Genomic DNA, 27681 nt, shown 5'->3' with positions numbered 1-27681 from the left:
CTTGCAGAAGATCAGGCAGAAACTTCTATTTCTAACATTCATGTCAATGAATAAAACCTCATTCAGAGATTTGCTCCTCACCAAGCTGAGGGCCAGCAGGGATGGCTGGTTACAATGTAAGGATCTGAAGTAAATATTTATCTCCTTAGCTTTCAAATTAGGCAACAATATTTATGCAAATAAACAGTCTAAGTTAGTAATACTGATATAATTTTACTGAACCTCTGCTGGTTCCATTCCATGAGGTCACTCTCAAGACATTTGAAGACACTTGGACCAGCCTAGAACAGACATCATCAGCTGCTTCTCAAGGAAGGAGTGGGACACAGGGACAAGACACAAAAATCCTCCAAAAACTAAAAACAAATACCATTCACATGGATCCAACACACCCTTCTGGCATAAATGGTACCCACATGGAAATTACTAACACAGAGACATCATTTTTCCAGATAGCTGGGGCTCCTGTCTGACAAGAGAGCTCAAACTGTAACCAAGGCCAGGTACTCACAATGTACACACACTTGACAATTTTACAGATAGCACTAAATTGATTGTCTTGTTCTTTTGACACCTGTCTGAGATAATACTTGCAGAATATTAATTTACCGAAGTTCTTGTGTTCTTTTCAACACCTTTATTGATCACGTTGTTTTCCCAGACCCTTATCAACTGAAAATATTAGCCAGCAGTAACATAAAACCCCTAATCTTGAGCAAGAGGAAACAGTATTAATGGCTGGCTACAGGTCCTTGGGAGAGTTTAGACCATATTTTCAACTACTTTTATATAAAGTGATTTGACATCCCATATATTATTCTTATTTACTTCTGATTACAATCACACAGCTCTTCAATCTCACGGCAGGAACGGCCACTTTAAACTGCAACTTCAAGTTACAGCAGAAGTTATTTTAACTGTGGCTGTTTGTTTCTTTTAATATCAAGCCAATAACATCAGTCGCAGGTAAATTTATGATAACAATTTTAGAAAGAATGAAAAGCATACTGCTTCTATGTTCAACTGGAATACTAAGTTATTCTTTCAGACAGAAAATTGAGGTTAAGCCTGTTGCTTCAATTAATTAAAAACTATCCAAACTCAATCAAAGATTTCAAAGCTTTTCACAGCACGTCTCACCTCTGCCAGAAGCAAAACATAAAACATCCAAGTTCCAGCAAGTGTGAGAGGTTAAAAAGCTTACTGAAGTACAGAAAACGCATGGCTGATAAATGATTACATTTATCATGAAAATCAATAGCAGAACAAATAAAGCAGAAAACGCCTCAGGAAAATGCTTGTGCTGTCAGTAGCCACAGATTCCTACAAGGTATTTGTATTAAGATGGCACAAAAGGCATCAGCTGCCACTGGGGCTCCTTTCATGGTAGATACATCAAGTGCATAATACACCTGAGGTAACACTAGATTCCTCTATAAACCAGACCAAAACAAGGTCTGAATTTTAGACATTGAGGCACAAAGACTAAGCAATCTGGCTAGAGACACCCAAAACCCTCTAATCCAACTCCAGTGTAAGAAAATTAAACCCCATGCTGATTTAATAGATGGTTAAAGCTATCAACCCTAAGCACTGTCTCCTAAATCTTCAGTTTCCTCAGTGTTAAAGCAGGCAAATATCAGTATGCAACACCATTTTTGAATGCCATACTAATTAGTTAATCCTAAAACATGAGTTTAAATCCTAGCTTTTTGCTTAGTTTAGCCTCACATTTGGCTGCTACATTGCTTCCCACTGAGTTCATTTCCCATTTGGAGGTTGTTGCTCAATTCCTGGTTTTAACAAATCCAGGAGAACCTGAGCTCACTATCCAGAACCCCCAGCCTCTGTCTCAGGCCTCCCCACTTAAAGAAGCACATTTCCCACTCAGCTGTCCATGAGCTGGCAAGTGAACTTCACTCCAGGAAACCGAATTACACACGTCCCCAGACACATGTAAATAAACCAAAGAAATTTCAGATTTACAGAGCTGTCTTCAAACCCTCTCCCCCAGCTCAGGGAGGATTAAAAAGGACTTCAAAGAAGCCCGAGTTCCAATTAAAACACTGTGACCACCCCGGGGACGCAAAAATATTCCTCTGATTAGTGAGATGCGCTCTTTGAACTGTTTAGCTAAAAAAAGCTTTCAGAACTTTAAACAAATGCAGTAATTCTCTCTCATACTTCTTTTTTTTTTTTTTTTTTGGAAAGTTTCTAAAAATTTAATATTCAAAGTGAAGGACAAATAACATTTCAAACCCAAAGTTTTATGGAAGCCCATTAGCACATCAGCTCTAGGCCTCTACTAACATGAGACACACCAAGACCTCAACGCTGCAGTCCCAGTTCAAACCAGATGACACAAGTTGTCAGAACAGAAGAGCCCAGAGTGTCACTGTTTTTACAGAGGTGGTGGCACTCCTGTGTTACAAAGAGACCATACAAAATCCCAATCTCACCAGCCCTCAGAACCACTCTCCCTCAAGGGAAGAGCACATCAATCCCACCTCATTTTGAAATTCTGCTTTATTTCCTTAACATGCAAATCTCCCAAGCCACACATGAAGTGTCTCATATTCAAGTTCTTTGACACATGGTGATAATACAACAGTTGCCCTCAGACTTAGCAATTACCACAGATCTAAATAAAAGCTCTTCTTATGCTTCCCACAAAAAAAAAAAAAACACCACACACAATAACAAAAAAAAAAAAGCAACTCACTCCATCCTCTCAGACTCTCATTCCCACAACTACAGTTGAATTAATACTCCAAAAGTTTTAACATCAAGAAGAACGATAAACATTAAGGACAAATGCTGGGAAAATAACTGAGTCTTGGAGAGTGCCGAAGCAGTTAGAGCTAAGTGGGCATAATAAACCTGCCTGTGAAAACCAAACCTCAATCACCATCATCCATAAGGAATGAATAATTCATGGCTGAAGGAGACAGAAGGAGAATTTAAGACTTCTTCACAGAAAGCGGAACTGCTAAAGTGTAATTGCATTAAAGATGTAAACAGTGGCATTTCAATAATCACTCCTCTTTTGCCAGCTCACTCTCAAAAACCCCTGCTCAGCTCAGCTGCCTCCTCCAGCAACCAGTTCAGAGCAGTCAAAGGCAATTATGGCTTCCCTGTGTCTTTGCCACAGGCTCCAGTGACTGCACTGGTGTCACAGGCACTTGGACACCACCCTGACTTGCTGCTATCATCAAGCTTTGGTCACTATTAATACTTGAAGCTACCAGGAAGGTATTGATAAGATTACATGATAAATTAGATGTCACAATTTGAAATGTATCCCCAGAAGAGCTTCTTTTCTCTCAGTTAAAAGAAACAAAACATCCCTTTTTCACTCCACCTTCACATCCTTCCTTGCATTCACATTTACCTTCAAGATCTTATTTCATCATGCTCTGTGATGCAGGACTACCCACAAACAGTTGCTTTTCCTTTGGTGAATGGATGGTACAGAACCAACCAGAACACAATGAAAGAATTAAAAATCAGTCTTCCAGAAGCCTTCAAAACTTCTACCCTCCTGGAGATCTTCTCCTGGCTTCTCCAGGATCTGCAGCTTTCAGATTCGGCTCACTGCTACTGTGACTGCAGTTTTGTACAACAGCTCCACAACTGAGGAAAAGGTGCTTCAGATAATCTTAACTCTTCAGATTCCACTTGAGTTTGACTGGGAGGATACTGCAAAGCATTTAAAACCCAAGTGTAGAGGGAGTCCTGTTTACACAGTAAGTGTGACACTAAACGCATCTGTGGACAATAGTTTTGGGAAGCACAGATGAAAGCCACAGTTTCATTAAAACCATAAAATAATTTTAAGTCCCTGGTACAGAGTTACCTCAGTCAGCTACTTTCCTCCAAAGCTTGTCTGAATTCAAGTTTTCCTGTTACATACCAAGAAAATTTTTAATTTGCTTCACCCATTTGGCTGAGCACATGCCAGCTAAAAGCATTCTCCAATCTCAGCTCAACTCTCCTTCCTCTGCTGAGCCACAGCTTCTCTCCTAAGACTCCTCACCTCAGAAGCATCACAGAGAAACAGTGCCAGAATTTCACATTTCTTGTAGAATTTGATACCACCAGTATGTTTAGTACTTAACCTGAGCAAAGACGGGATTAAAATGAAAGCACAAAGGCACGTGGAAAACAAGTCTCTCTGCTTGAAAGTAACTTTGCAAATGCTTACAGAACACTTGGCCACATGGTGAGTATTTACTCTTTGCAGAGCCATGTATCAAGACCAGGATTTCTGAACTGCCACAACACCTCCCTGCACGGGCATCCTGCTGCCCTCTGCACTGGCTTCAAAGAGCTGAGGTCAGACAAGCAGACAGCAGGCACTCCATTTCCCAAAGAGGACTCCCAAAATCCTGAAGGGATGGGCACAATTACAGCAGTGAGAGATTCGAATGTATCCTACAAAGAAACTTTTTGCTGCAAACCCAGAGAACTACATTAAAAAAAAAAAAAAATCACAAATCCCACTCACGCGTTCACCACAGTCTGAAAAACTATCCATTTTTTATCGGGTATAAAATAAATGCTCCAATATACTTCTCAGAAAGGAGAAAGGAGAGCTGCCTATTGATTTGGTGTCAGGGCCACCTCAGGAAAGAGAAGAAGAACAAAATAGCTGAAGCAAATGTTGCCTCCCCACATCCTCTCTTCAGAAAGCACAAAGGCTTTAAATACATGAAACCAGCTCAACTGTGTAGTTACCCTCTGAAAGGCCGTCAATTACCTAAATTGGGCTGTGTGGCAGAGAGGCATAAAAATGAGACAGGGTCAAACCAGCTCTGGAATTAATTGAGGGGGAAGAGGGAATATATCAAAAGAGGGAGAGTTTTCATTCTCGCCTTCCTTCCTCCTCCCTCAGTCTCCAGCAATCGCCATGGCCCAAAGAGACAGCAGAAGATTTCATTAATAAATTTATTTCAACTTTCTTTTCAATGGTGCTAAGAATGTATGCAAATCCATTCATAATTAGGTTTAAAAATTCCATTTCATGGGATAATCAGACTTCAAAAAACTCAATTTTAGTTTTAATCAGATTTTAACAAGGATATTAAGTCCATTTCGTTCAGAAGAGGGAGAAACGGTGAATTTAACACAAAATGTATTCAAGCTTAGCCCTGGGAGATAATTAAATAAAATTAATTTGGCAAGGGTTGTCTGTAAATGGAAACGCTCCAGACAGCGGAGCACGTTCCTGAAGGAAACAAAAGCAGTTCATTACTGTACAAACAGATACAAAGCTTATTGTTCAGAGAGAAGAGAATTGCAGCTCTTCCACAACAGCAGGACAACCTGAGCCCTCAAGCTGCCTCTGACAAACGCAGCAGTGTGTGGAGGAGAAGGTAGTTATTTCCTTCTCCTTTCAGCTAAGACCCTGCACTCCCCTGGCACAGCAAGGGGAGGAAAATGCAGGGGACAGCATATACAAACCTAACAATTCCAAATTACCAAGCACAGAAAACAGTGAGAAACAACCTAGTGAGAGACAGCTCCTTCAAACTATGACAACCCAGGTACAATTGGAGGCTGTCAGCAAGATTCTTGTCAGATACAATTCCATCAAATTCCATGTAGTCATTTAATCCCACCATAGAACTGAATCCAAAATTAATACCAAAAGCATCCCATTCTCCCTGACAAATGCCATGGACTGCCACAGATGCTAAAACTTTGTTAACTGTCCTTATGATGGTTCAGTTCTGAAGGGGCAGATTTTTATTTTGCAACCCTTACAACCTTAGACACAAAAATGCAGTTATTTTAACAATGTGTATTACCAGATGTGTCTGACACTTAGTTACTAACAGCACACCATGGAAGTCACTTCTGGCAAATACTTCATTAATATACATCCCAAAACCTCAAAACAGAATGTCTGACTCTACAGCAAAGGGTTTACTTAAAGTTTCCCCCAATACTGGACACTGTTAAGGTTCAGCTTGACAGGGTGCTGGGCCATCTTGTGCAGACCAGGTTTTTGCCATGAAAGGCTGAACCAGGGGATCTTCAAGGTCCCTGCCAACCTGATATTCTATGGTTCTATGAAACTCTACTGACCTGGACACTGAAAATAACAGAACAGGATACAAAAACCAGATGAATAAAAAAAGGGAAAAAAGCTATTTAACTATCTAACTATAGTCAAAAGACACTGAGAAACAGCATGTTTATCTTTAGCAGCTGCCATAAGCCACAAAGACAGGAGCACACACATTTCCAAGACCTATGTCTACCCAATTAGAAAAAAACCCTAATTCAGACCACTTTTTCACTCTTCCTCTCTACCAGCCTTGCAAATATATCAGTTATTACAAAGTGCCAATTGCATTTCCCCTTGCCAGCTACTTGCAGACAGGTGAGCCAATAGGTGTTGTGTGACCTTGACAAGTGGGCCAGCTCTCCAGAAGGCAGGTGATGTCTTTGCCAAAGTCACCCTGGAAACCATCAGGCCTAAATGAAAGGCTTGTCACAAAATAGGCTTGATGCCATCAACCTTGGCTGCTACATTTGCAGAAAACCACCTGAAGCCACAAAGCTTTATCCCTGGGAATACAAAGAGCACAGAGTCGGAAATGTTAGTTTCAAACACACTAGCAAAACTGAGGAAAACAAAATTCATAACTAGGTCAAAGCATCATCTTCTGAAGGCAGGCAATAGCAGAGCTGTGAAGGAGCCCTGTCCAAGCTAACTGATGAACAGCTGACTCCTCTAACTGAGGATACTGATACTGAACATATTCTCAGTCAAAGCCAGACACCCTAATACTATCCTCTGTAGAAAAGTTAGCAGGATTTCAAGCCATTACTGAAGAGCTTGATGTGTGTCACAGCAAGAGGATGATCGATTCATTGAAACAGAAAATAAATCAACTTGGTCAGCAGGGAATAACTCAAGAAAATCCAGAATTTCATATTCCTTCCTACCCAAAAGATTGATCTTCCCTTTCACTACATTGTTCATTTCAGAGTATCTCTGGAAATGAATTTAAACACGTAATGAGAATTCAAAAGCAATTCCAACAGGAACAACTTGTGCCAGAAAATGGTTCCTGCAATAGTCGCCCATTACTCCCTGCAAAGAACTGCAGCAATTGTTAACTCTGCTAACAGGACAGTTGAGAATAATGCAGAGAAAAGGAGTCAGGAAGGATTGAGTCCAAGTGGTACTAGAAAAGGAGAGAAGAGATGCTCGAAATCTCAAGTAAATACATTTCTAGAAAAGCCAAAACTGTACCCATGTTGCAAGGTTAGGCTCTCTGACAGATCTGTCTCTGCTTAAAGCAAGAGGCAGCAAAAGTTGAGAGCAGCTTCACTGTGCAGAGGTTTCAAACACATCATTCAAAATGTATCATCCTCTTACAACAATGCCATTCTGCAAGACATGGTTTCATCAGAAAAAAACCACATTTTGCTGCCACATGATGACCAAAACACGGGCAGAACATTTATTTTAAAAAACAAGCTTTGCCAATGCACTCCCAGAATTTTACTTCAGGGAAGGGAGGGAAAGAAGGTTCCACACACCTCCACCTCTTAACTGCCTTGGCTATGTGGAATAGTTGGCATGTTTTATCTCCTTTCTGCTGAGAAGGCCTGGCTGCATTTCCTGCAAGCTGTTCTAACCCCACTGAAAGCTTCAATTGAAAATGGAAGCCCTGAGCTCTTATTTCAGGTGTTCAGGTCAGCACTTTGAAAACAACCTCCAGACAGTGATTCTGAGTGGTCATTAAATACAGGGACCCACTCAGCCCTCAACACCTCCCACCTTTGCATTCAAAATGGGAAACTTTCCAATTATCACAGGCCCAGTGCTCTTGCCAGCCTGATGCAATGTCTGCCCTCCCTCAGGCAGCTCACTACAGGCTGGTGTTTTTAGGTTAAGACAAAAAACACTTTTCATTTTGTCTCAAACAGAAAAAGGTATCGTTTATATAAACAGTGGCAATTTAGGAAGCTCACTTCTCTCTAATAACTTTACAACTTTGTTGAACATTTTTTGAAATAAGAAACATTATAGCTGAAAGCAAAACATTTTTCTATTTATCCTGTGCACATACCACGTAATAGCTCCAATCTGTGAGAGTTTTTACTTTTTAAAAGGGATGAAGGGCACCAACTAAAAATCTTTATGCTTATGTAAATTCATACTGTTGAGAGTTAACAAACTTCCATTCTAAAAAAGTCTGCTTCAGGTCTTGCACATTAGTCTGGATTTTCCTATCTAGCCCGGGATCCCATTGACACAGGACCAGAGATGGATGAGTAAATAATCCAATCCACCATGCTAATTTCCATGCTATAAGTTATTTTAGAATACAAACAACACTTATGTAATCACAGTTAGTTCAAGAGAACCTTGAGGCACTTATCACATTAATCTTTTAACTCACTAACATTTCAAGTTCACTGTGCCCTTTGAGAAATGTTGGAAAACATTGTACAGTGCTTCTCTCCAAGCAGTGCATGGACAAAGGTATATTTACAAGCATATTCCCTCTAGTAAAGTAGCTGGTGAGGGAAGAGAATAGAGCCCAGGTAAACACGTGCTTTGGTCAAAAATATTCACTTGCAAAGAAGTCCCAAGGGAGGAAAGATTGGAATTTAAGGACAAAGCTTACATAATAATATCACAGGGCATGTAAGTAAGCTTGTCAGAACAGGAGCATTTAAACAATGCTAAAAAACTGAAGCAGTTTAATGTTCATACATTTCCAGTTTTCTCCCGCCCCTTGTTGTTGTTGTTATGCTGTAAAGTACAATTAAAACTGAAAATCAGACCCCTCCTGGATGATCCACTGCAGAACTTCCTCCTGCACCAACGACAAAACAAAATCAGATGATTAAAGCAGCCCCTTCCCAGCTCCCATCAGAAGTACAAATCCATGTTCTAGGGTGAAGCACTGATGAGGTTAAGCACTAACCAGGAGTGAGTCACATTCAAAACATCATCAAGATAACCTGCACCAAACACACTCAGAAAAGCTTCTCAGATGATACAAATCATACTTTGGTCTTATCTGCACTGACAGATAAGCTCTTCTTAATAGTTCAGCGCATTTTTCAGCAAACTGCTTATTTCTCCACACAAAGGTCAGCTGCTCTCATGCCTCAGGTCCCTGGCCACAGTTGTTGTTCTGTGTGGGCAGGAAGATGGACATGGTCTAACTTTTACTCATTAACCCCCAAATTCCCCTTCCCCACCTCCAGTTTTCAGAACCCTGGTATTAAATAAAGCCTGCAATTCCAAACTAAAATGCACCATTCCCCTCTTCCTACTCATGTGCCCGTTCCCTTGCTTACAGATTGGCACATACACATTCACAGGAAAGTGGGACTCAAAAGGACCTTCTAGCTTAGGTCCTATCTAGTTCTTTGCTGTCATGAACCCAAGTCATCTCTTCCTGTAGAGCAGTAGTTTGGGCACTTTTAACTCCACTGAAAGTTGCATTCAGAACTTCAGTCTTCCTACAAGTTAGTACCTCCTTCTAGCTACATTCATGGCAGAGTTACAGTGACTTGATTTAAATGCCAGAGCAAGTTTTAAGGAAAGCTGGTTCTTTTTCTCACTGGTATGGACTCCCCCCTTCCTTCTCCTCCCTTCTCTCCATTTATCTCCTGGCAGCAATTTCATCTCCCACCAGACTCTGCCAGAGGCTGTTCCATTCAGCACTGGTTCAGTGGGCTCTCAGGCTCCTTCCAGCAACCCCTTTCTGCATTCCCACTATCTTCCCCCATAGTGGGTGACCAGAACTCCCAGAAGCATCTGCCAGACCATCCATAGAGGACTTGAACACCTTCACCTCCGTGGAAGTTTTTCTCCTGGTGCATCCTACGTGTGAGAAAGAACAGCCACCACTGCAAACAAGCACAAAGCCCTTCCAGTTCTTTCCAGTGCATGTGCTCCATTTTAGAAAAGATGTTTGCATTCAGCTCCCAATTCCATGGAGCACTGTGCCTTGTTTCCTTGAATTTTGTCCCACTTCTGCTCTCTAATCCTTAGGGTCACTCAGTTCTGCATATCCAGCTTTTGTGTATTTATGAATCCTCTGAACTTGGCATCATTAGCCAAGTTTTATCAGTGCACACCAAATTTTTGCACCAAAACCATTAATAGAAATACTAAATAAAGCAGATCCTGAGGCTAATCTTTGAGGAATTCCACTTATCCTTGCATTTTCCTTCCAACAATAGTAAATCTATCCCTGCTTAAACAATTCCTTATACATCCTACAATTCTATTAATTTCCTTCTTCTCCCACATGATTTATACTTTCCCAAATGGTGCTCTTCTTTCAGTGAAGTTCAAAAAAATAAGATTTACTGTGATTTATTCCATAAGATAATCAATTCTCTAGACAAAGAAAGTTGGTACATTAGTCTGGCACAATCCATCTTGGTATTTCTTGATCCAATGAAGAAGGGAGGTTCCCTGACCTGTAGCTAAAGGCCATGCCCAGAAGTACAAGGGAGTAGCCCATACAAGAGTTTGAATCCTTACATTTGCATTTTGGTTTGCTTCTGTTCAGAGAAGACCTGTCCATTTTGAGAAAGGTTTTGAAAAAGCATTACTATGCTAAAACAAAATCCTCTCCAATAAGTATGTACAGGATGTACAATTTTGTTTAAAAGTTTCCTTGCAAACCCAAAACTTTGGGGCTAAATGAGGTATAATACACTGAGTATCTAAGGGAGAGGGGAGGCAGAGCACATTGACAGCCCCAGCAGAAAATTTAGAGCTGAAATACTGAAAGATGCTAAAATGGAAGTGGAAAGGTAAAATTAAAAATGAGCTGGAGATTATAGTGGTTATTGGTTTTGTGGAAATGATCAAATGAGAGGCTGAATAAAAATCAAGCACAAGCATTTGAGCTGTCTGACAGGAGCAAACCATCCCCTTGCTGATTAGTCTCTGCTATTTAAATGATAATTTCACTTTAAGGCAAACAGGGCTGCTTAATGCAAGGAAAGTGGCTCATTATTAAAGTGTCTGTATTTTTGAAAGCTTCTCCTTCACAGCAGAGTGAGCACTGAAGTTCAAGCCATTTACACATAACATGGGTCACTACATGCTGGAAGGAAACAAGTAACTTCTACCCAACTGTTTTCCAACAGTGTTTCAAACTATAGTTGCAGGAAATATGGCAGCAACTCAAAATGAAGTGTCTGACTGGCAAGTCCCCCGTGGCAAATGAATCACTTGCTATGCAGTAGACAACACCAGCACACATTTCTAAACCCTCCTGATCCTCATGGAAAAAGAGCCTTGAGTTTACTGGTTTAGGGAATGCACCTTATATTCAAGTTAGGGTAATGCTCTATATTCCAATAAAAAGAGTCAATGGAAAAAGAAGTGATAATTTTCATTAAAAAAAATGGTCTATTGGCATTCTCACTTCCAAAATAAAGTTCTTATAACCCTAGTAAGAAAGGTCCATCTTTTCTTTGATGTCATTATTCCCCACCAAACTCCTGTAGTCAAACTACTGAAGTTCCTCAAACATTCCTCCACCAAAGAAGATGGACAGTGTGCTAAGCTATTGTTCAACACGATTTTCTGTCTCCAGAATTATGGATCTGTGATCCCAGGAAGACAATCTCTTGAACTGTTCCCAGAGCTTTGAAATGCAAAGCAAGGACAGAGATATTTTTGATCTGAGCTTGCTTACTTCTTGCTCTGATTCTCTGATTATACATTACAGCCTCAGTCTGCCCTGTTGTCAGGTGCTCATCCCTTATGTTTTACACCCTTCCTATCTCTCCTTTAGCCTCCAGACTTATTAACTCTGATGTATTCAAACGGAAATAAAAGGCATTAATGGCAAAGGAGAAAGAACACTAATAATTTTTGAACATCAGAGATAAGTACAGCATTTTTTAGAGAAAATTAATATCAGATAGGAAAATATGGCAGGAAGCTTTGCCCAGCATTTCAGTGAGGAACTGTCAGACACAGACCTGCAATATTTTAAGGTATCTATGAAAAGAGGCCCAGATGGTTGCCATAATAAAATTAAGTGGATCAACCCCATGAGAATGGGAGAAGACTAAACTCTGGCTAAAGCACAATTTGACACCACACTTCCAAACATCATATTTAAATGCATTATTCCCAACACCTAAATGAGGTCTGAAATCTGCATCTGACTACTCTGAAGCCTGGAGCTTCAGAATTTGAGATTACAAAGGAGCATTTTCTCCCTACCAGGCATGATACACATTCTGTCAAGGAAAGCTAAAACCCAGGGCAGCGTGGAAAGTGAAGAATAATGTACATTTTAAAATAAGATAACAGAATGAAGAACAGAAGAGCTTAGAGCAATATTCCAGCATATGCTGCACGTCACATTCAATAGGTGACAGCTTCCTCCAAGACTTCTCCATGTAAAGAACAGTGGCTTTGGCACACGTACAATTAGTGCAAGACAACCACAAATAGTTTTCTCTTTAAACTTGTACCTCACTCTCTCTAAAGCCAAAGATCCCCTTTGGAACTGTTCAGGTACTTCTCCCTCAAGAATATTTTAAATGCTACTAAGGCAGTGCTTTCATCTTTCACACCTAAGTCCTACAAACACTGAGCATGTAACCTTTATTTCTGTATAAACAATGATTACCCTCATCATCCCTTCCAAACCTGGCTGCTCATTGACACCTTCCCTTTCCCTGCTTTGGAACCACACAAGTATTTAGGCACCTACAGAGGAAACCTGATGAAGGAAGGGAAGGCTGTTTCCCATTCTAGATTGCTTTTTTGCTCTGCAGGGCCACCTCTTTCAGCTGCAGAGCTCACAGACCACAAGGTACCATTTCTCAAACCTTCAGCTTCAGTGGAATGCAAACACTAAAATGCAATACTGTGCTTATAGAGGACAAGAGCAGATAATCTGTCCATGAGGTAGGCTGACACCTCATAACTATGAAAGTTTCTCTAATAAGCATAGTGCTTTTTTGGTGTTGTTTTGGTTTTTGTTGTTTGATGTGAGGTTTTTAAATTAATGTTTCCCCCTGCATAGTTTATATCTCCCTATTGGGCACCCTGGGAATTCCCACTGTGAGGAGACAGTTCGTTTTACACTGGGAATCTTGTAAACAGCAGTCATGCAATTTTCAGTCTGTTCACAGATCATAAATTACAACTAGTTATAAAAAACTTAAGCATACAACATGAAATTTCAATATCCTCATACTATGCTAATCCTAATTTTATCCTCCAGTTAGGGACACAGCTCTAAAGCTGGGGGCCACCAGTAGCCAACTCAAACAAACCCAACCCCTAACTGCCCTCTAAAAAAGAAATTAGCACTTCAGGTCAGTGGTACAGTTACAGAGGGCAGCCAGCATTAAATGCTTTTAATTAGATTGATTTCTTGCTTGGTGACAAAAGACCACAGAGTTACAATAGGCTATCCAGTAAAAATACTTGCTCCACTATGGAGAGATCATGCCAGAATTACAGCATTACTGGAACTAGCAACAGTAACCCCCAGTCTTGTCTTGATTGGTTGCTGTTAATTAAGTATCCAGAATAACATGAGTAATTCAAATTATTTCAACATGCACTGCTTTGTATATCTGTCAACAGATTTTTTTTTTAAACCAGTAACCACTTACTCATAATGGACATTCAGAGAAAGAGAAATTACTACCTTGTGAGAAAGGAAAAGATTATGAGCTTCATTCACTACTGCAAAGATATTCAATGCCTTGTATGGAAGAGAGCACACAGTAGCTAAGCATAGTTAATCAAGATTCAAAAAGGAAAGTAGAGAACTCCAATATTCTCCCTTCTCTTCTATTCACTGAAAAAAAAAGAGAACTAATCCACCACTAAATGCAGAATCAAGAAATCCGATTCCCTTTTCCCACCCTCTCTCCTCCCTTCCCCCAACTCCAAAAGCAGAATGTGCATAGAAGGACTTCCCGTACTGAGTGTAGCACCTGGGTAATTATGAATTACAACTGTGCAAACCACTGTACTAAATAGAGATGCCTGCCACTTAATTAAACCCTTTCTTAGAGAGGAAATGCATGCACATTCACACTATCTCCTCCTCTTAATTGGTCTCAGACATTGCAGGAAGTTATCCCCAAGATTTGTCAGCCAGCCAACCCACAGATGTTTGAGAAAGAAAACCAGGTCAGCATTAACAGGTTCACTTCTTCTGCTCGAGGCACAGGTCAGCAGATCAGTGTCTGCTGTCTGCAGCTGGCAGGCTCCACCTCGGGAAAATGGTCCTTAAGCACTGGCCTGAATTCCTGTTAAACGTGCACTTCTCTTCCCAGGCCTGGAGGGCGAGCACACCAAACAGCCATGGCAGCTTAATGTGATACCGTGGCTGCAGCCAGCTGGATCGACCCTGCAAACTGAAGGACACTACAGGCACTCTCCAAACCTGGGCTTCACTAAACTCAGAGTCCCTCCAGATGAGCCTCACACCATCAGCACCAGGGGGCCAAGACCTGCCCTACAACAGAACCACAGTGAGATGCGACTCCAGAACATCCAAGCCTGTGACTGGAGTCTCAGAGCTCCACAGAAGAGTCCAAGCACACTTCTCTCTGATATATCAACCTCATCTCATTTCCTTCCTGTATTCCACAGCCCCTTCAGAAAATGATATCTGATCTCTCCACTCTGCCCCTGTCATGGAAAAAACTGAAATGATTCTGAGGAGTACTGTGAACAAAAGCTTTTGCTTTATCCCACACACAAACATCAGTCCTGAGCTGACAGCACTACTGGCAATAGAAAATGGTGCTCCAAAAAGTAAAGACCCAGTTAAGGAGGTTATGATCAATATATGTGATCATTGATATAAAATAATTCTGCTGTGTTTACAAAGATCTTTGAGCCCAGCAGGTGAATATGTAAAATCTTCATATAGCCACTACTTCCGATTGAAGGAAAAAAACAACCAACAAACAAAACCCCACCAAATAAACCCCATTTCATACATTACTATTTATTCTACCAAAAAAGAAAAAAAAGCTTGGACTAAAACTCCTCTGAAGCTGTTGTCTGTGGCCCACCTGTCAGCCTTCACCAATTTGTCCAGCTTTTCAGTCAAATTTCAACCTTTCAAAACTTGCAATCTTCTGCCACTTTTGGAAAAACACAGACAAATTTAGCATTAAACCTTGTAAGCTGCTATCAATGACTATCAGTACATTCAGTATCTGAGTTACTGCCTCATCTTTAACCCATACCTGAAGCACATCTTTTACATCACTCTGTACTCCAGGCTGTATCTGTTTATGGGTAGCAAAATCACCTGACTAATTCATTAGAGGACGAAAGCAACATCAACCAAACACAGACAAACAGCAGCAAAACAGGTTTATCTAGATTAATAGCTCATAGAACAAGAACCCTCATTTTTTATTTGGGCATATTCTACATGCTGCAGAGGGGAAGGTTGGAACAACAACAGTGCTGCTCCAAGAATGGAATTCCAAGGCTTGGGGTGGGGAGAAAAGAACCAGGCTGTGAAAAACTCCTATTAAACGAGATAAAAACGAAGAGTATGGGGTGTGAGTATGAACAGAGTTGGTTAGAAAAATACTTTATTCTGTATTCCATCAGACAAATCAGCACAAATCTTTTTCATACCAAGTTACAATCCTGAGTACCGGGCAAGGAGACAGCGACTGCATGCCTGTAGCATTAAACAGATTTTCAAAGTCCTGACAGGAGCAATTAGCGGTTTTCCCCCAGGCTAGCTGCCCCGCTGATGGATTCCCACCAGGATGAGGTTCCCAGGCTGGAGCAGGATCCCGTTTGCTCCGACAGCAGGAGAAAGGGTGCCATCTCCTGGGTGCTTCTGCGCACTGTCACCCAAATAAAGCGGCCGCCACCTCTCACCCAAAACCTTCCTGAAATACCTTTCTGATAAATTACGTGATGTTTAACCGCAGTCAAGGAATTATCTGGAAAAATATCTCTAAGCTGCTAGTCCAACTCTGAATATACAACCGAGTCTGCCACAATTAACACAGTTTGTCAGTGCAAACAACTCAACTACACAAATACTGGATTTTGAAGAAATACAAACTATATCAGGACATCCTGGAGAGAGAGAGAGAGAGAGAGAGTAGAAGAAGCTTGTTTTCTTGACACAGTCCTTTCTTAATAACAAATTCCTATAAGAACCATACATAAATATCCTTCTCTAGGGCAGTAAACTCCAAAATAAATTAAACTTTCTACTCGCAGAGTGAGAATTTCAACATTTTGTGGTTTTTTTCCCTTTACAGTTGAAACCAATCCTACAGCTGGAATATCAAGCCAGAGCAACACATGACAAATGCATGAAAATCCCTGGCAGTATAGCAGTAACGTACAAAAAAGTCCTACATCCACAATAAAACCCAGAGCCAACTATACTGCAAAGTAGGCAGTAAGAAGCTCAAGAAATCAAAAGTAATTGAACACAAAAAAGATTATATAGATTTATAGTGTGTACACATGAACCACATATATAGCTATGATGTGTACTATTTTATTATCTGGCTATTGTGCAGCTTACAGGGATATTATGCTCTAGAGCTAGAGCTGTCTTTGTTTCCACTGTTTATGAGAGAGAAAAGCCCAGGAGCTTACAAGTGGAATCCAGAACTAGCAAACATAAGATTAGCCAGAGTAAACTGTTAATGAACTTGTTTTCCCCCCACAAGGTGAAGCATTATAAACACTTAGTTAGCTCTTTCATTGTCACCAAAAAGAGACCAGTACTAAAAACAGTAGGATTACCACTACACTCCCAAAAGCTGCACCTCCTTCCCAAGTATTATTACATAAAATTACACTGGAAGGGCTGATCGTAAGCCAATCTGACAAAAAGCCTGCTGGGAGCAGGCAATCAGTGAACAGAAACCACTGAGAGCAGACACTGAACAAGCCCTGTGGAAGTGCTGAAGGGAATGAAAAATCATCCTCTCCTACACCACCACACGCTGCTTGCACTCCCCTTACATCCTCTGTACCAATGAAGAACCTGATAAGAAAAGATGAGAAATCCTAATGCCTTCCCTTTTTCCTTGCTTATCTAGTTATTAGCAAACAGCACATTGCTCCAGCTCTTTGGGACAGTCAGCCAACTTGTTCTTATTTTTTTCTCCTACTATGAGATGGGCAATTAACTCTTCTCAAACTTTCACCAACAGCATTCTCCAGGAACCAACTAGGACAATGATCTCCCATCATCTTCATCTTCCTGACTGAAAATTAACATAATTCATGCTGTAAGAAGTCAGAGCAACAACAAAAAAAAGAAAGACAAGAAAAAAAAAAAAAACAATGAGGGAGGCAGGGGGGAATCATCCAGTCCCACTTGCTCCAATTGCACACAAAAGGTGATTTTTCTCAAGAGCAATTCCCCTTTCTGTATGAGAAGGAGACATTAATAGCACTAAACAATATGGCCCAATCAGAAACCTAACACTTCACAGGGAATATTCTGATTTTAAATGAAGGAGTTATTAGACTTCAACAGGCAGAATCACTTGGTTCCATTTCTCTCCCAGTGTGAAATTACCTCGTTAAACCTTTAACAGCTTGAGGTAAGTAAAAAGCTTTTACTCCAATGTCTGATAGGGAAGTTTTGTGAAAAGGATTCCTAGAATTTCTGTCCATAGGAGATTTAGCACAATTCCATTTTCATCTAGATGTATGTGCCCCTCAGCAGATGCAGGAGATAACCTCAAGCATGCTACTTGCCAGCCTGCCTCTGGAAGAGGTTCATTGTCCTCATTAAACAGAAAACACTGAGAAAGTTAAGGAGACTTTCCCAAGTTGGAACACAAGTACTTTTTACATGAAGCAACACTGTGCCCAAACCACATGTGCATATCCAAACAATCCCAGCACTGTGAAGACATTGCTCTGCTGTTGGATACATGTAATGAGTAGAATAAAGAGGCAAGTGGCAAAAGGAGGTTCTGCTGTACAACTTTCAGCTCTGAGCCAACATGAAAGGTGATCTGTGCTATGGTGCTCATGTCAAGACACTTGTTTACAGAGCAGCATCTCTGCTTTCAGTGTAATAACAATGTAAATATTTAGAGAAAATAGAGCAGTGTTAAAACATGGCACACAAAAGCTTCCTAGCAACTCAGAAAACTTTCTGCAATGGAAGGAAATGATCAGAAGATGCACCATTTCCAGTCTGTCTTTATACCACATACACAACAGAGACCTTAAAAAGTCTGTTTCAGTGCTCCAGATGTCAGGAGGAGCTGTTATCTACCAGTGCACAGACCAGCTGGTGTTACAAACACCACTGGGGAGCGGGGTTTGACAAAATAACTAAATTAACAACAGTTCTTCAGCTGTTTTAGGGAAGAAAAGTCACAACAGGATCTAGCAGCTTATTTTGATAAGCTGATTTGATATCCAGATGTCAAAGGAAACATATTCACAACAATTTGTCACAGGAAAGATACATTCTCTTCTCTGGACGTATCCTGAAATTCTTAGAGATTCACCTACTAAGCAAGCAGAATCTCCAACTAAACTGAATGCAACTATAGCCAAAAAGTTCAAAGAACTCAAAACTGAAGCATGGCCTTAGAGACACTGATCAAGCTGACTTGGTGAGAAACATTTGTTAGTTCCCAAAGATACTTTAAACAGTGTATATCTTACTTTCCTCCCATATATAACAAAAAGAACTAGAAGAGCTTACACATGAAGAAGAGACAGCAAGAAAGCATGACCAACACACTTCAGAGATCTGAAGATTAGGAGGAAAGCGGTTTAAAAGTCTTACCTCCCTCCAAAGCTGTGAAAACATACCTGATATTTAAGCCAGTGCTCTGGTCCAGTTTCTCCCAGCTTTGTAGTTTTGCCAGAAGTTTCTAAAGCAAAGATGAAAAGTAGAGTTAGACACAGATGAATGTTCTAGTAGCTGATTTTCCAGAGTTTTTCTCAGATGCCTCCATTCAAAGTCAGTGTCATTCCTTCTTCTGTGGATTTCATGGTCTTATCTAGCACTTTGTCATTCATCTGAGACTCCATTCTGGCCCCACAGCACTTGTGGTGATCAAAGTGGGCATCGAGGTTCTCACCAAACACCTGTTCAACACCACCATGTCTGGGCAGAGCCTGACATCATAAAAAGCCTTTCCAGCAGAAGAAATGTGAAAGAGGCCAAAGAAGACACTATGATGAGATTGTTCTTTACACGAAATTTCCAGCTGAACAACAGAAGTCCTTTTGCCTTTTACACCTTCATTGCCAGAACTCCCCTCACGCTGACTTCTCAGTTTGGGAACGCCTGCTTCGAGCCCATTAATTAAAAGAGACATCACATCTCAACTAACACAACACAGGAAGAGCCTAAAAGTCAGGACAGGCAGTAAAGGAAACCCCCTATTCTGTTCCTCCACCCAGTGTTTCCAGCTCCTCACCTCATTTTCCAGTTCCACAGTCACCAGCTGCGCTTGGACCTTCTCATAGCGCTCCAGTTTTCTTTGGAGACCTTCTACCTCCTCTTTCAGCAAGCCATTGTTTTCTTTCATTTCCCTGTGGTGAAGAGAGAGACAACTATTAAAAAGCAATGCAACCCAATTCCCTCCCACAAACTTCCAGATACACACAGAATGACCAGGGAATCGTGACATTGTACAAACACAGACATTCAACGTTTCACTTCTACAACCTTCACTGCAAAGCCACTGCTCCAAAAAAACCTGAAGTTTTATTGAATTTATTTTTGTCTACTCTAAATACCATCCTAGTTAAGCCCAAACAACCTGAAGTTTTGTATCTGCTTTACTATTTGACAAAATAAGAAGACTCCCAACTCCCCTGCTCAGTCCAGCTGGATGCAGGGCTGGAACACAGCAAGCACTACAGACCTGGATTTTGAGCAAGCATTGAGATTGCTTGGTTTTACTTTAATAGAGGTGTGCAAGGGTGAAATAAAACCATTTAACAACAAATGACCTTTAATCTGTTGATATGTTTCTGTGCACAAAAAACAAGCATGAGAAAATTCCAAGATAAACAATTCAAAATGACAATGAAACAACTACAAGACCAAAACCAAGGAAAACTACATAATTTTGAAAAAGAAAAAGCTGGCAGGACAACTTGTGTAATTTAAAAAAAAATTAAAATAAACCACACACAAAACATTTTTAGGCAAGTTATTTCATAGTACATTTAATTTAATTTTTCAAATCAATTGCTACTTCAGAAATCCAGAAAGCCTACTCTACACCAAGGGCTATATCAGAGTACTTTAGAAACTCAAACAAAACACGTCCTAAACATTATGCTGGAACAACAGGCCTTTAAAACAGTGGCAACAATAGCTAAGCAAAACCAGTTATTAAAGCAATGTTCAGCTGTCTCTTTCCTCTACAGGGAATTCTTTCCCAAAGCTGTATGGAGTTCATCACTACCTTTAAACATTGAATTTTGTTCTAACAAACAGAAATCACCACCCAGAACAATCAATACACATTCTGTGAGGCTCTTCTGTTCAAGAAGATTCTTCAGATCTTGTCAAATCCTCTCAAAGAGTAACCATCACAATGCTGCTCAGTTCATATGCATTATTTATAGGAAATATTTAAACTTCCTCCTAAACTTTCCATGTGGAGGCACAGTAGAGGGATTTGAAAGTGCACATCGTGCAGCTGTAGCAAGTACAGAAGAACACAAGATAACCCTCAACAACTGAACCTTTCCTTCACCTGAAGTAGGCGTTTTCCTCCCTGAGTTGGCGCAATTCCCGCTCCATTTTTGGGAAACGAGCCAGTTCTGCCTTCATGTTCTTGACAATTAGAGCATCATGTTCCTGCTGGGAGAACTTCTGCTCCAGATCCTAGAAAACGTGGGATGACAAGAGGACATCAGTGATTAAGCTGAAACTTGTAAGAACTATTTCTGCATTGTACTTTTTAAGCTCAAATCAAGGACTTGAATGAAGTTGGAAGGGAACTCAGTAGGAACATCTGCTCCAACTCACTGCTCAAAGCAGCCCAGGTGTTACACCTGCTTACCCTAAGTTCATAACAAAAACACCCTCTGCTAATCATTAAAAAGACCTTTTCCTACCGACTTAACCAAATCTGTGATTTCCTTATCCTCTGTCCCTCCATCAGTGAACTGCATAGAGGGGCACTGAATGGTCTGAAAGAATTAGAAACAAGAAGAAACACAAAAGTGCATTTTAGTGCTATGTTGCTTTTTTTTTACCACTAAAAAAAAAAAAAAAGGTTTATTCAGAGCTGTATTGCAGGGTGATATCCTGTTTTCCATCCTTTCATTTCAGTGGAGGGAGTCTCCTCTTGCTGACAATGGTCTGGCTTCACCAGAGGCAATGCCACTGTCAGCACCTGCTCAAACCAAAGTAACTCTCCACAACTACCTGTGCCAGAAAGACAAGTGAAAAACATACAATCCCACCAACCTACATGCTAATTTGGAAGGACATAAAGCATCTCTATACTCCCATTTTAGTCAGTGTGGTTTCAAAAGCTTTACAAGTAACTGCACTTTCTTAAAGAGCTAAACCCAACTTTAGAGGAAGGATTTTCTGGAAAGCAGAAAAGTACTTGTAGCTGCTGGGCTCATCATCCACCATTTGCAAAAAGATCACTCTAGAAGCAATCTCTTGCAAAGCAAACTTGTGCTGTGGCACAAGACCAAAAAGAGTATTTCCCCAGAACCCTGCACAAGGATATAAATCACCTTCTTATAGAGAAAGTTGGGGTGTTTTTTCAATCAATTGATAAAACAAAGGCAAAGAGTGCCATGTTACAGCTAATTGTAGACAGCCTGGTCCACCCAGTCTCAGCTCTCACTGGCCACCAACTCAGATACATGACAAACTAACCTTTTACTTCTGTCCTTCCACTGAAGGACGTCAAAAACTAAAGCTTTACATAGGTCAAAAAGTTTCTTACCTTAATCTTCTGTTCATACTCTGCCAGTTGGGATTGGTTTGCTTGCAGGGTCTGGATTTGCTGACTTGCCTCTTGCCATTTCCTGTTAGATGCAGACACAAAAAGTATTTAGCATCCAGAAATCATGTACCAGAAACAACTTGCATGCAGAACTCCCTGACAAACAGTCAAACACTATTAGCAAGGTAAATGTTAATGCTATAGAAGATTTTGTCTCATACAGTTTCACACTCATACCCCCTCTAATTTAGAGACAAAAACATCCACCCATTTTAACAAAGATGCATATTGAAAGAAATCAAAACAAAAAAAAAATCAAGCCACCTTAACTCTGAAAACAACAAATACATACTCAGAGTAAATAAACCTTCACAACTCTGAAATTGAAGAGTTCAAGTTAGTAAGCAAGGAAAAACACACTAGTAGCTTTCAACTACCCCTCTACTATGATTTAAGTCTTGATATTTTTGTTCTGTTCAGTCCCTAAAGTTCACATTAGCCTTTCCCACCCACATGCCTTCTGTTAACTCTCTACCAGGAACATGAGATATCACAGATTTAAAGCTCAAGTTGTGGTTCTTTTCCTCAAGGTACAATTAAATTCCACCTCAGAGTTCCTTTCAAACAACAGTTATAACCTGCACATCCAGATCAAAGAATCCCTTTGAAGAGGGGAAATCAAACGCTGTTGAAAGTTTTCTGAGTGATGACACCTGCACAAGACTCAAGTTTTGTTTGCCTTTTTCTCCCTACAGTCATTCATCCCCTGCTTACTTTTTTTCAACATCCAGCTGTTCCATCAGTTCCTGCTTCTGAGAGTCTTGGCTTGTCATCTGCATCTCTTGGTTCATTATATTCCATTGCAGCTCTGATATTTTCCCTTTTAATACAGTGATTGTCTGAATTAATGGAAGAAAAAAAGCAAAAACATTACAAGGCTATGACTCTCCAAGCTGGATATAAGGGATGGTGATATAAATCATTTCCAACTAAAAAGTACAAACACTGTCTCTAGAAACAATCCCACTCTCGCAAACCTTCAGACCTGGAAACTCACCTCAAACAAAGGTAAAAGAAAATCATTGAGTAGCTTTCATCTGTCACTCAAATTGTCATTTCCATTACCTGTTACATGAGTGCCCCCAAACTGGCATGAAAAATATCAAGCTTCAAAGTTAGATGATGATAAGTACATACATTAAAGTAAAAAATTATCCCACAACCATTCCAAATGTATTTTGTCTGGGGTTCAAAGTTTAAAATGTCTGGGTTTGCCTCAACCAAATACCAGAGGCATTACAGTTTCCCAAGAAGTAGAGGCCAGTGGTTTTTAGGATTTTTTTCTAAATATCTTAACTCCAAAGGAAAGCTCGCAGGTCACGTAACCTGACTTTGAACCTTGGTGCTATATGTTGCCTTGCACTTTTTTCCTCCTTCTCCACATCAACTTGTCTAAGAAATCTCCTTCTGATCTGCTCACTTGTGTCTGGGCTTGGTTTGGTTCTAAACTTTGACAGCAGACACACACCACCAGGGTTTATTAATTGCCAGGTGATGAACACAGTGATTCCAATTATTTTGTTTGGTTTTTTTTTTTTTAATCAAAAGGGGTATTTTCAATTGACAAGAACTGCAAAGTGATCTGAAGCTACGAATGGATTAAAAATTGCTCTGTTCTTACTTCATTAGCTTCAGCTAATTTGCTCTCCTTCTCTTGCAGCTTCTTACTCATTGTCTCCAAGCTCTTCTTGTAGGATTTGTTCATCTCCATTTGTTCTTTCAGTTTATTTTCAGCTTCTGTTTCCCTTTCCTGATATTGTTTTATGCGTGTGAGCAGCTCCTGGTTACGGTCGGCCTCTCGCTTGCCAAGGAAAAAAAAATTGCAAAGAGATATAAGAAGAAAGTAGCACAAAGTTGAAGCCATTTTCCCTTCTCCTGTCTTCATTCCTCATCACCATGGCCACCCAGGCATCATCAGACCACAGCTTTAACCTTTAACCTTTTTTTGCATTGGCAAGGCCAAAAATCTTACCAGCAGCAACTCCATGTCAAGAGCTACCCAGGGCAATGGAGCTGGAAAATTAGGAGACAGAGTCTTCCAAATCTCTTACACTAAGTCATGGCTATGAGAATACAAATGTGGCTTTCCAGACTCCACTGCACACCCTCCAGCAGATCAGCAGAACTCCAGCAGAAAACATTCTGATCTCCAATTTAAAGCTGGGCCATGCACAGCAAATTGACTTTCAGAAACTCAGATCTCAACAGTTGGGTTAATAAGACAAACTTGCCTCTGCAGCTTCTGGAAACTGTATGAGGCCATTTAAAAGAAAAGAAACAGGGTTTAAATGCACAGTTTTATCAACTAATACAATAAATATTTCTGCGCTCTGGCCACCTTTCATACACCATTTCAGTTTATTCCTACCACAAATTAATTCTTATTGAAAAAATGCATAGTAAATTGCTTTACTAATCAAAGCAAATCGAGACATGGATTTACATAGTAAACAAGGATTATGCAAAGCAATGTGAGGTTCCTAAAACCTTTATCCACATGACTCAGAAAAACACAGAATCTGAGCAGGGTAATTACTAGAGTGCTGGATTAGTGCTGCTCCCTTTTTTTGTACCAGTATTTCAAGGGTTTCTGTGACTGACTCAGCTACATTCCAGTTTGAACTCTTCCTGGCTTAATCCCACATCACCTGACTTCAGAGGAACAAGGAATTTAGACACTGACTCGCTATTTCACAACTACACACTAAATCTGTCACCCAGCATCCTTGTAAAATACAACAAAACGTGTTTATAATCAGCCACATATGAGATTTTTATTATGCTACAAGACCCACTGATCTACTGCTTATTCCAGTAAGATCGTTAAGCAAACATATGTGGTCATAAAAGCAGAAACCAATAAAAGCTATTAGTCCCTGAGTGAGGCTCACTGTTTTATCAGTGCAGGCTCCCTTGTGTGACACTGCATGGCTGGCACTATTGCCATTCCAATTAATTACAGTCACACAAACTAAATGCTTGCAATTTTGCCAGCAGAAGTTTAAATTCAGCTAGGAGAAAAACTATTAAATACTTCTGGGGGAAACAAATAGTAAACCCCTTTTATTATTGCTACCCATGATAACTTTAGTGCTAAACTAACAGAACTCAGTGATCAGATCAGGGGCCTGTCAACCTAACAAGGCTTCAGGTTCACACTCTTGTGCACATCAGCAAGTTGGTGCAGTGCACTGCAAGGGGATCTGTAGAGCAAAACAGTTGGTGCTGGGAACTTGACACCCACACCACCACCACCTCTGCAGTAAATGCAAACACAGTAAATGCATTCCAGGAGCATCTACTACACATTCACTAAAGTCCTGCCCTGAAGACAGGGTCTGTTAGCAGCTGGAGAACACCAGGCTTGCTCCTGGATTGCATCTCTCAGTTTAGCTTCATTCCAAAACAAAGTTGCCTATACAGATTCTGAGACATTCCACTGCAAAGCACAGCTCGTGAGAAGTGGAGAGGATATCCCTGATCCAAACCAAAACACCACTGGAGGTGCTCCACAGGTGTTGTGACTCAGGCCTGTGATCCCAAGCCACCACACTCACCTCATAGTTCCTGGCATTGGTGTTGGCTGCCTTCTCCAGCTCGATGCGAGCTCGTTTGTGGCTGAGCTCCATCTGCATCTTCTCCCGCTCCACCTGCAGCAGCTGGGATTTGGAGTGGATCTGCCCAGCTTGTTCTTCCAACTGGCCAGTTCATGTGGGAAAAGGGACATTGCACCCCATTAACAGCACAGCTATAATAAGGCAGGGTGGTGCCTCCCACCCCGTCCTGCTTCTGCTGACATTTATGTGCCATTTTACAAAGCACCAGGAAACTATCACCAAATCTGTTGTTGTTCTCACACCAGCTGCAGCTGGGGAACCACGCCCAAAAACCCTGTATCAAATCAAGGTGAGTTGGAAAGAAATTAATTCCAAGTTCTCCACTCAGAATTCTTCCTTCCATCTCTAGAGATACTCTGACAAAATGTACTTCTCTATCTAAAAAAAGTTTAATTATGAACTCCCAGAGCCTCATAAAAGTAAAAGCAGCTGGCCAAGAAGCAGAGATCATGCTCCCAATAAAATGCAACTGCTGAGCAAAACAACATGTTTTTCTATGACCTCTGCAACATTACACCCCATTTTTTCATTGAAATTACCTTGGAGCACAGATAATACTAACAGAATTCCTCATCTCCTGGTGATGTACATCCAACACACAGGTAATGGAGACTCTACCCAGAGAGCCTCCTCTAACTATCACTGTCACCAGAGATGTAACAGAGACACAAATTGCCTCTTGTCAACATTTCAAATGCAAAGCAGATTTACATTAAAATAAACAAGCTTATTTTATACCTAGAGGCTGAAATAGAAATTATATTAACAGAACAGAGAAACTTCATTCCAGACTAATAAACAGTCCTTAGGATCCAAGATGTCAACTTATTTTACACTTTATGAGCATGAAGCCGCTAAAAGAAAGAAAAGTAAAAACCACATATGGATGCAAACAGAAGTGGACATGAAAGCACAAACTGAACTGTTTGCATATCAAAGCCACACTCCTGTTTGTGTCCAGGCAAAGAAACCTTTAAATTATGAAAAAAAAAAAAAAAGGTAACAAAGTGTCTTACTAGAAAAATGCTAACAGATCTAAAGCTTCTCTGTTCAGCAATATGAAAACAACTTACAATTTAATTTCTTGAGCTGTTTCACAGATATAACTTGCAGGAAATAATTTCAAAGCACCTTTCTCATTCTCTTACGAAACGGAAATAAGTATGTCTGACACTTGAAAAAATTAAATATTTTCTGGAAAAAATTCAGAATGTTGGCCAAAAGCAAGCTTCCAATAGTGAGCTTGTGTGAACATCAGTTTCAGAAAGATTGGTCAGATTTGAATGAAATCAATCCTGATTCCTGGAATCAAAAGGACCACACAAGCACACTGATGAGGACACCTCACCTGCATCCTCTGCTGGTACTGGATCTGCAAGGAGCTTTGAGATGGTCCTGGTGGGGCCAGCCCAGACACCCCCTCCATCCGCTGAGATATGAAGTGGTTGAGGGATTTCAGGGTGGATAAGACAGTGGTGTTATTTTCCAAGTCCTCCATGGCTCTGGAAACAGACACAAATAGAAATCACCAAACAGAGCATGCTGCTGGATCTTGGCTGCTCTGCTGAGGAGAGACACGCCACTGCCCTGAGGAAACACTCAATGTCTTCCAATTTACAGGGTAAAATCAACCTGCAAATCACTGCAGGTGCATCCTAACCCACAGAAAACACGACCCAACCTAGGCTGGAGTCGTAGGTCTCTGAAATGAGAAACTGAAGCAAGACAGGCTGTTCTTCTCTGGCCTTTCTACCCAAAACGGTTTGATTTTATTTAAATACTTTCTCCCCTGAATTTTGGCCTATAAACGTACAAATAAAAGCTGTCATGAGTCATACAAAATTGAATTTTCTTTTTGGGGAAACAAGTTAACATTGTAGGGCAGGAAGATCTACAGCAGGCAACAGTAACAAACAGAACTCATTACTCTTCCCCCAAACGTTTGAAGCTGAAGGGGGAGAAGAACTAACTCCACATTAGCAGCAAACCCTGCTATTCAACTTGTTTCTGGTTTCCCAAAATCCCTCTGGAAGCACTAACTTCCAGCAAGAAGTCT

The 27681-nt window shown here is 40.6% G+C and overlaps 1 protein-coding gene across 1 annotated transcript in view; it reads right to left on the bottom strand.

Annotated features, from left to right (window-relative positions):
- MAD1L1 (mitotic arrest deficient 1 like 1) overlaps nucleotides 1-27123 on the bottom strand; it is a 351231-nt gene extending 324108 nt beyond the window's left edge. Inside the window, exons 1-8 of the mRNA XM_029957937.1 lie at nucleotides 26974-27123; nucleotides 25566-25706; nucleotides 23630-23809; nucleotides 22723-22847; nucleotides 21949-22030; nucleotides 20734-20864; nucleotides 19441-19555; nucleotides 18827-18888 (exon numbers count right to left, since the gene is read on the bottom strand). Of these exons, the coding sequence (XP_029813797.1) occupies nucleotides 18827-18888; nucleotides 19441-19555; nucleotides 20734-20864; nucleotides 21949-22030; nucleotides 22723-22847; nucleotides 23630-23809; nucleotides 25566-25706; nucleotides 26974-27123 (986 nt within the window). The remainder of the gene's footprint in view (nucleotides 1-18826; nucleotides 18889-19440; nucleotides 19556-20733; nucleotides 20865-21948; nucleotides 22031-22722; nucleotides 22848-23629; nucleotides 23810-25565; nucleotides 25707-26973) is intronic.
- Between the last annotated feature and the right edge of the window lie 558 nt (nucleotides 27124-27681).

This window comes from Manacus vitellinus, unplaced genomic scaffold (genome assembly GCF_001715985.3).
Source record: "Manacus vitellinus isolate BGI_N305 unplaced genomic scaffold, ASM171598v3 scaffold_12_pilon, whole genome shotgun sequence".
Taxonomy (NCBI): Eukaryota; Metazoa; Chordata; class Aves; order Passeriformes; family Pipridae; genus Manacus; species Manacus vitellinus.
Note: the sequence above shows the minus strand (reverse complement) of the source record. Positions and strands in the feature narration are given on the sequence as shown.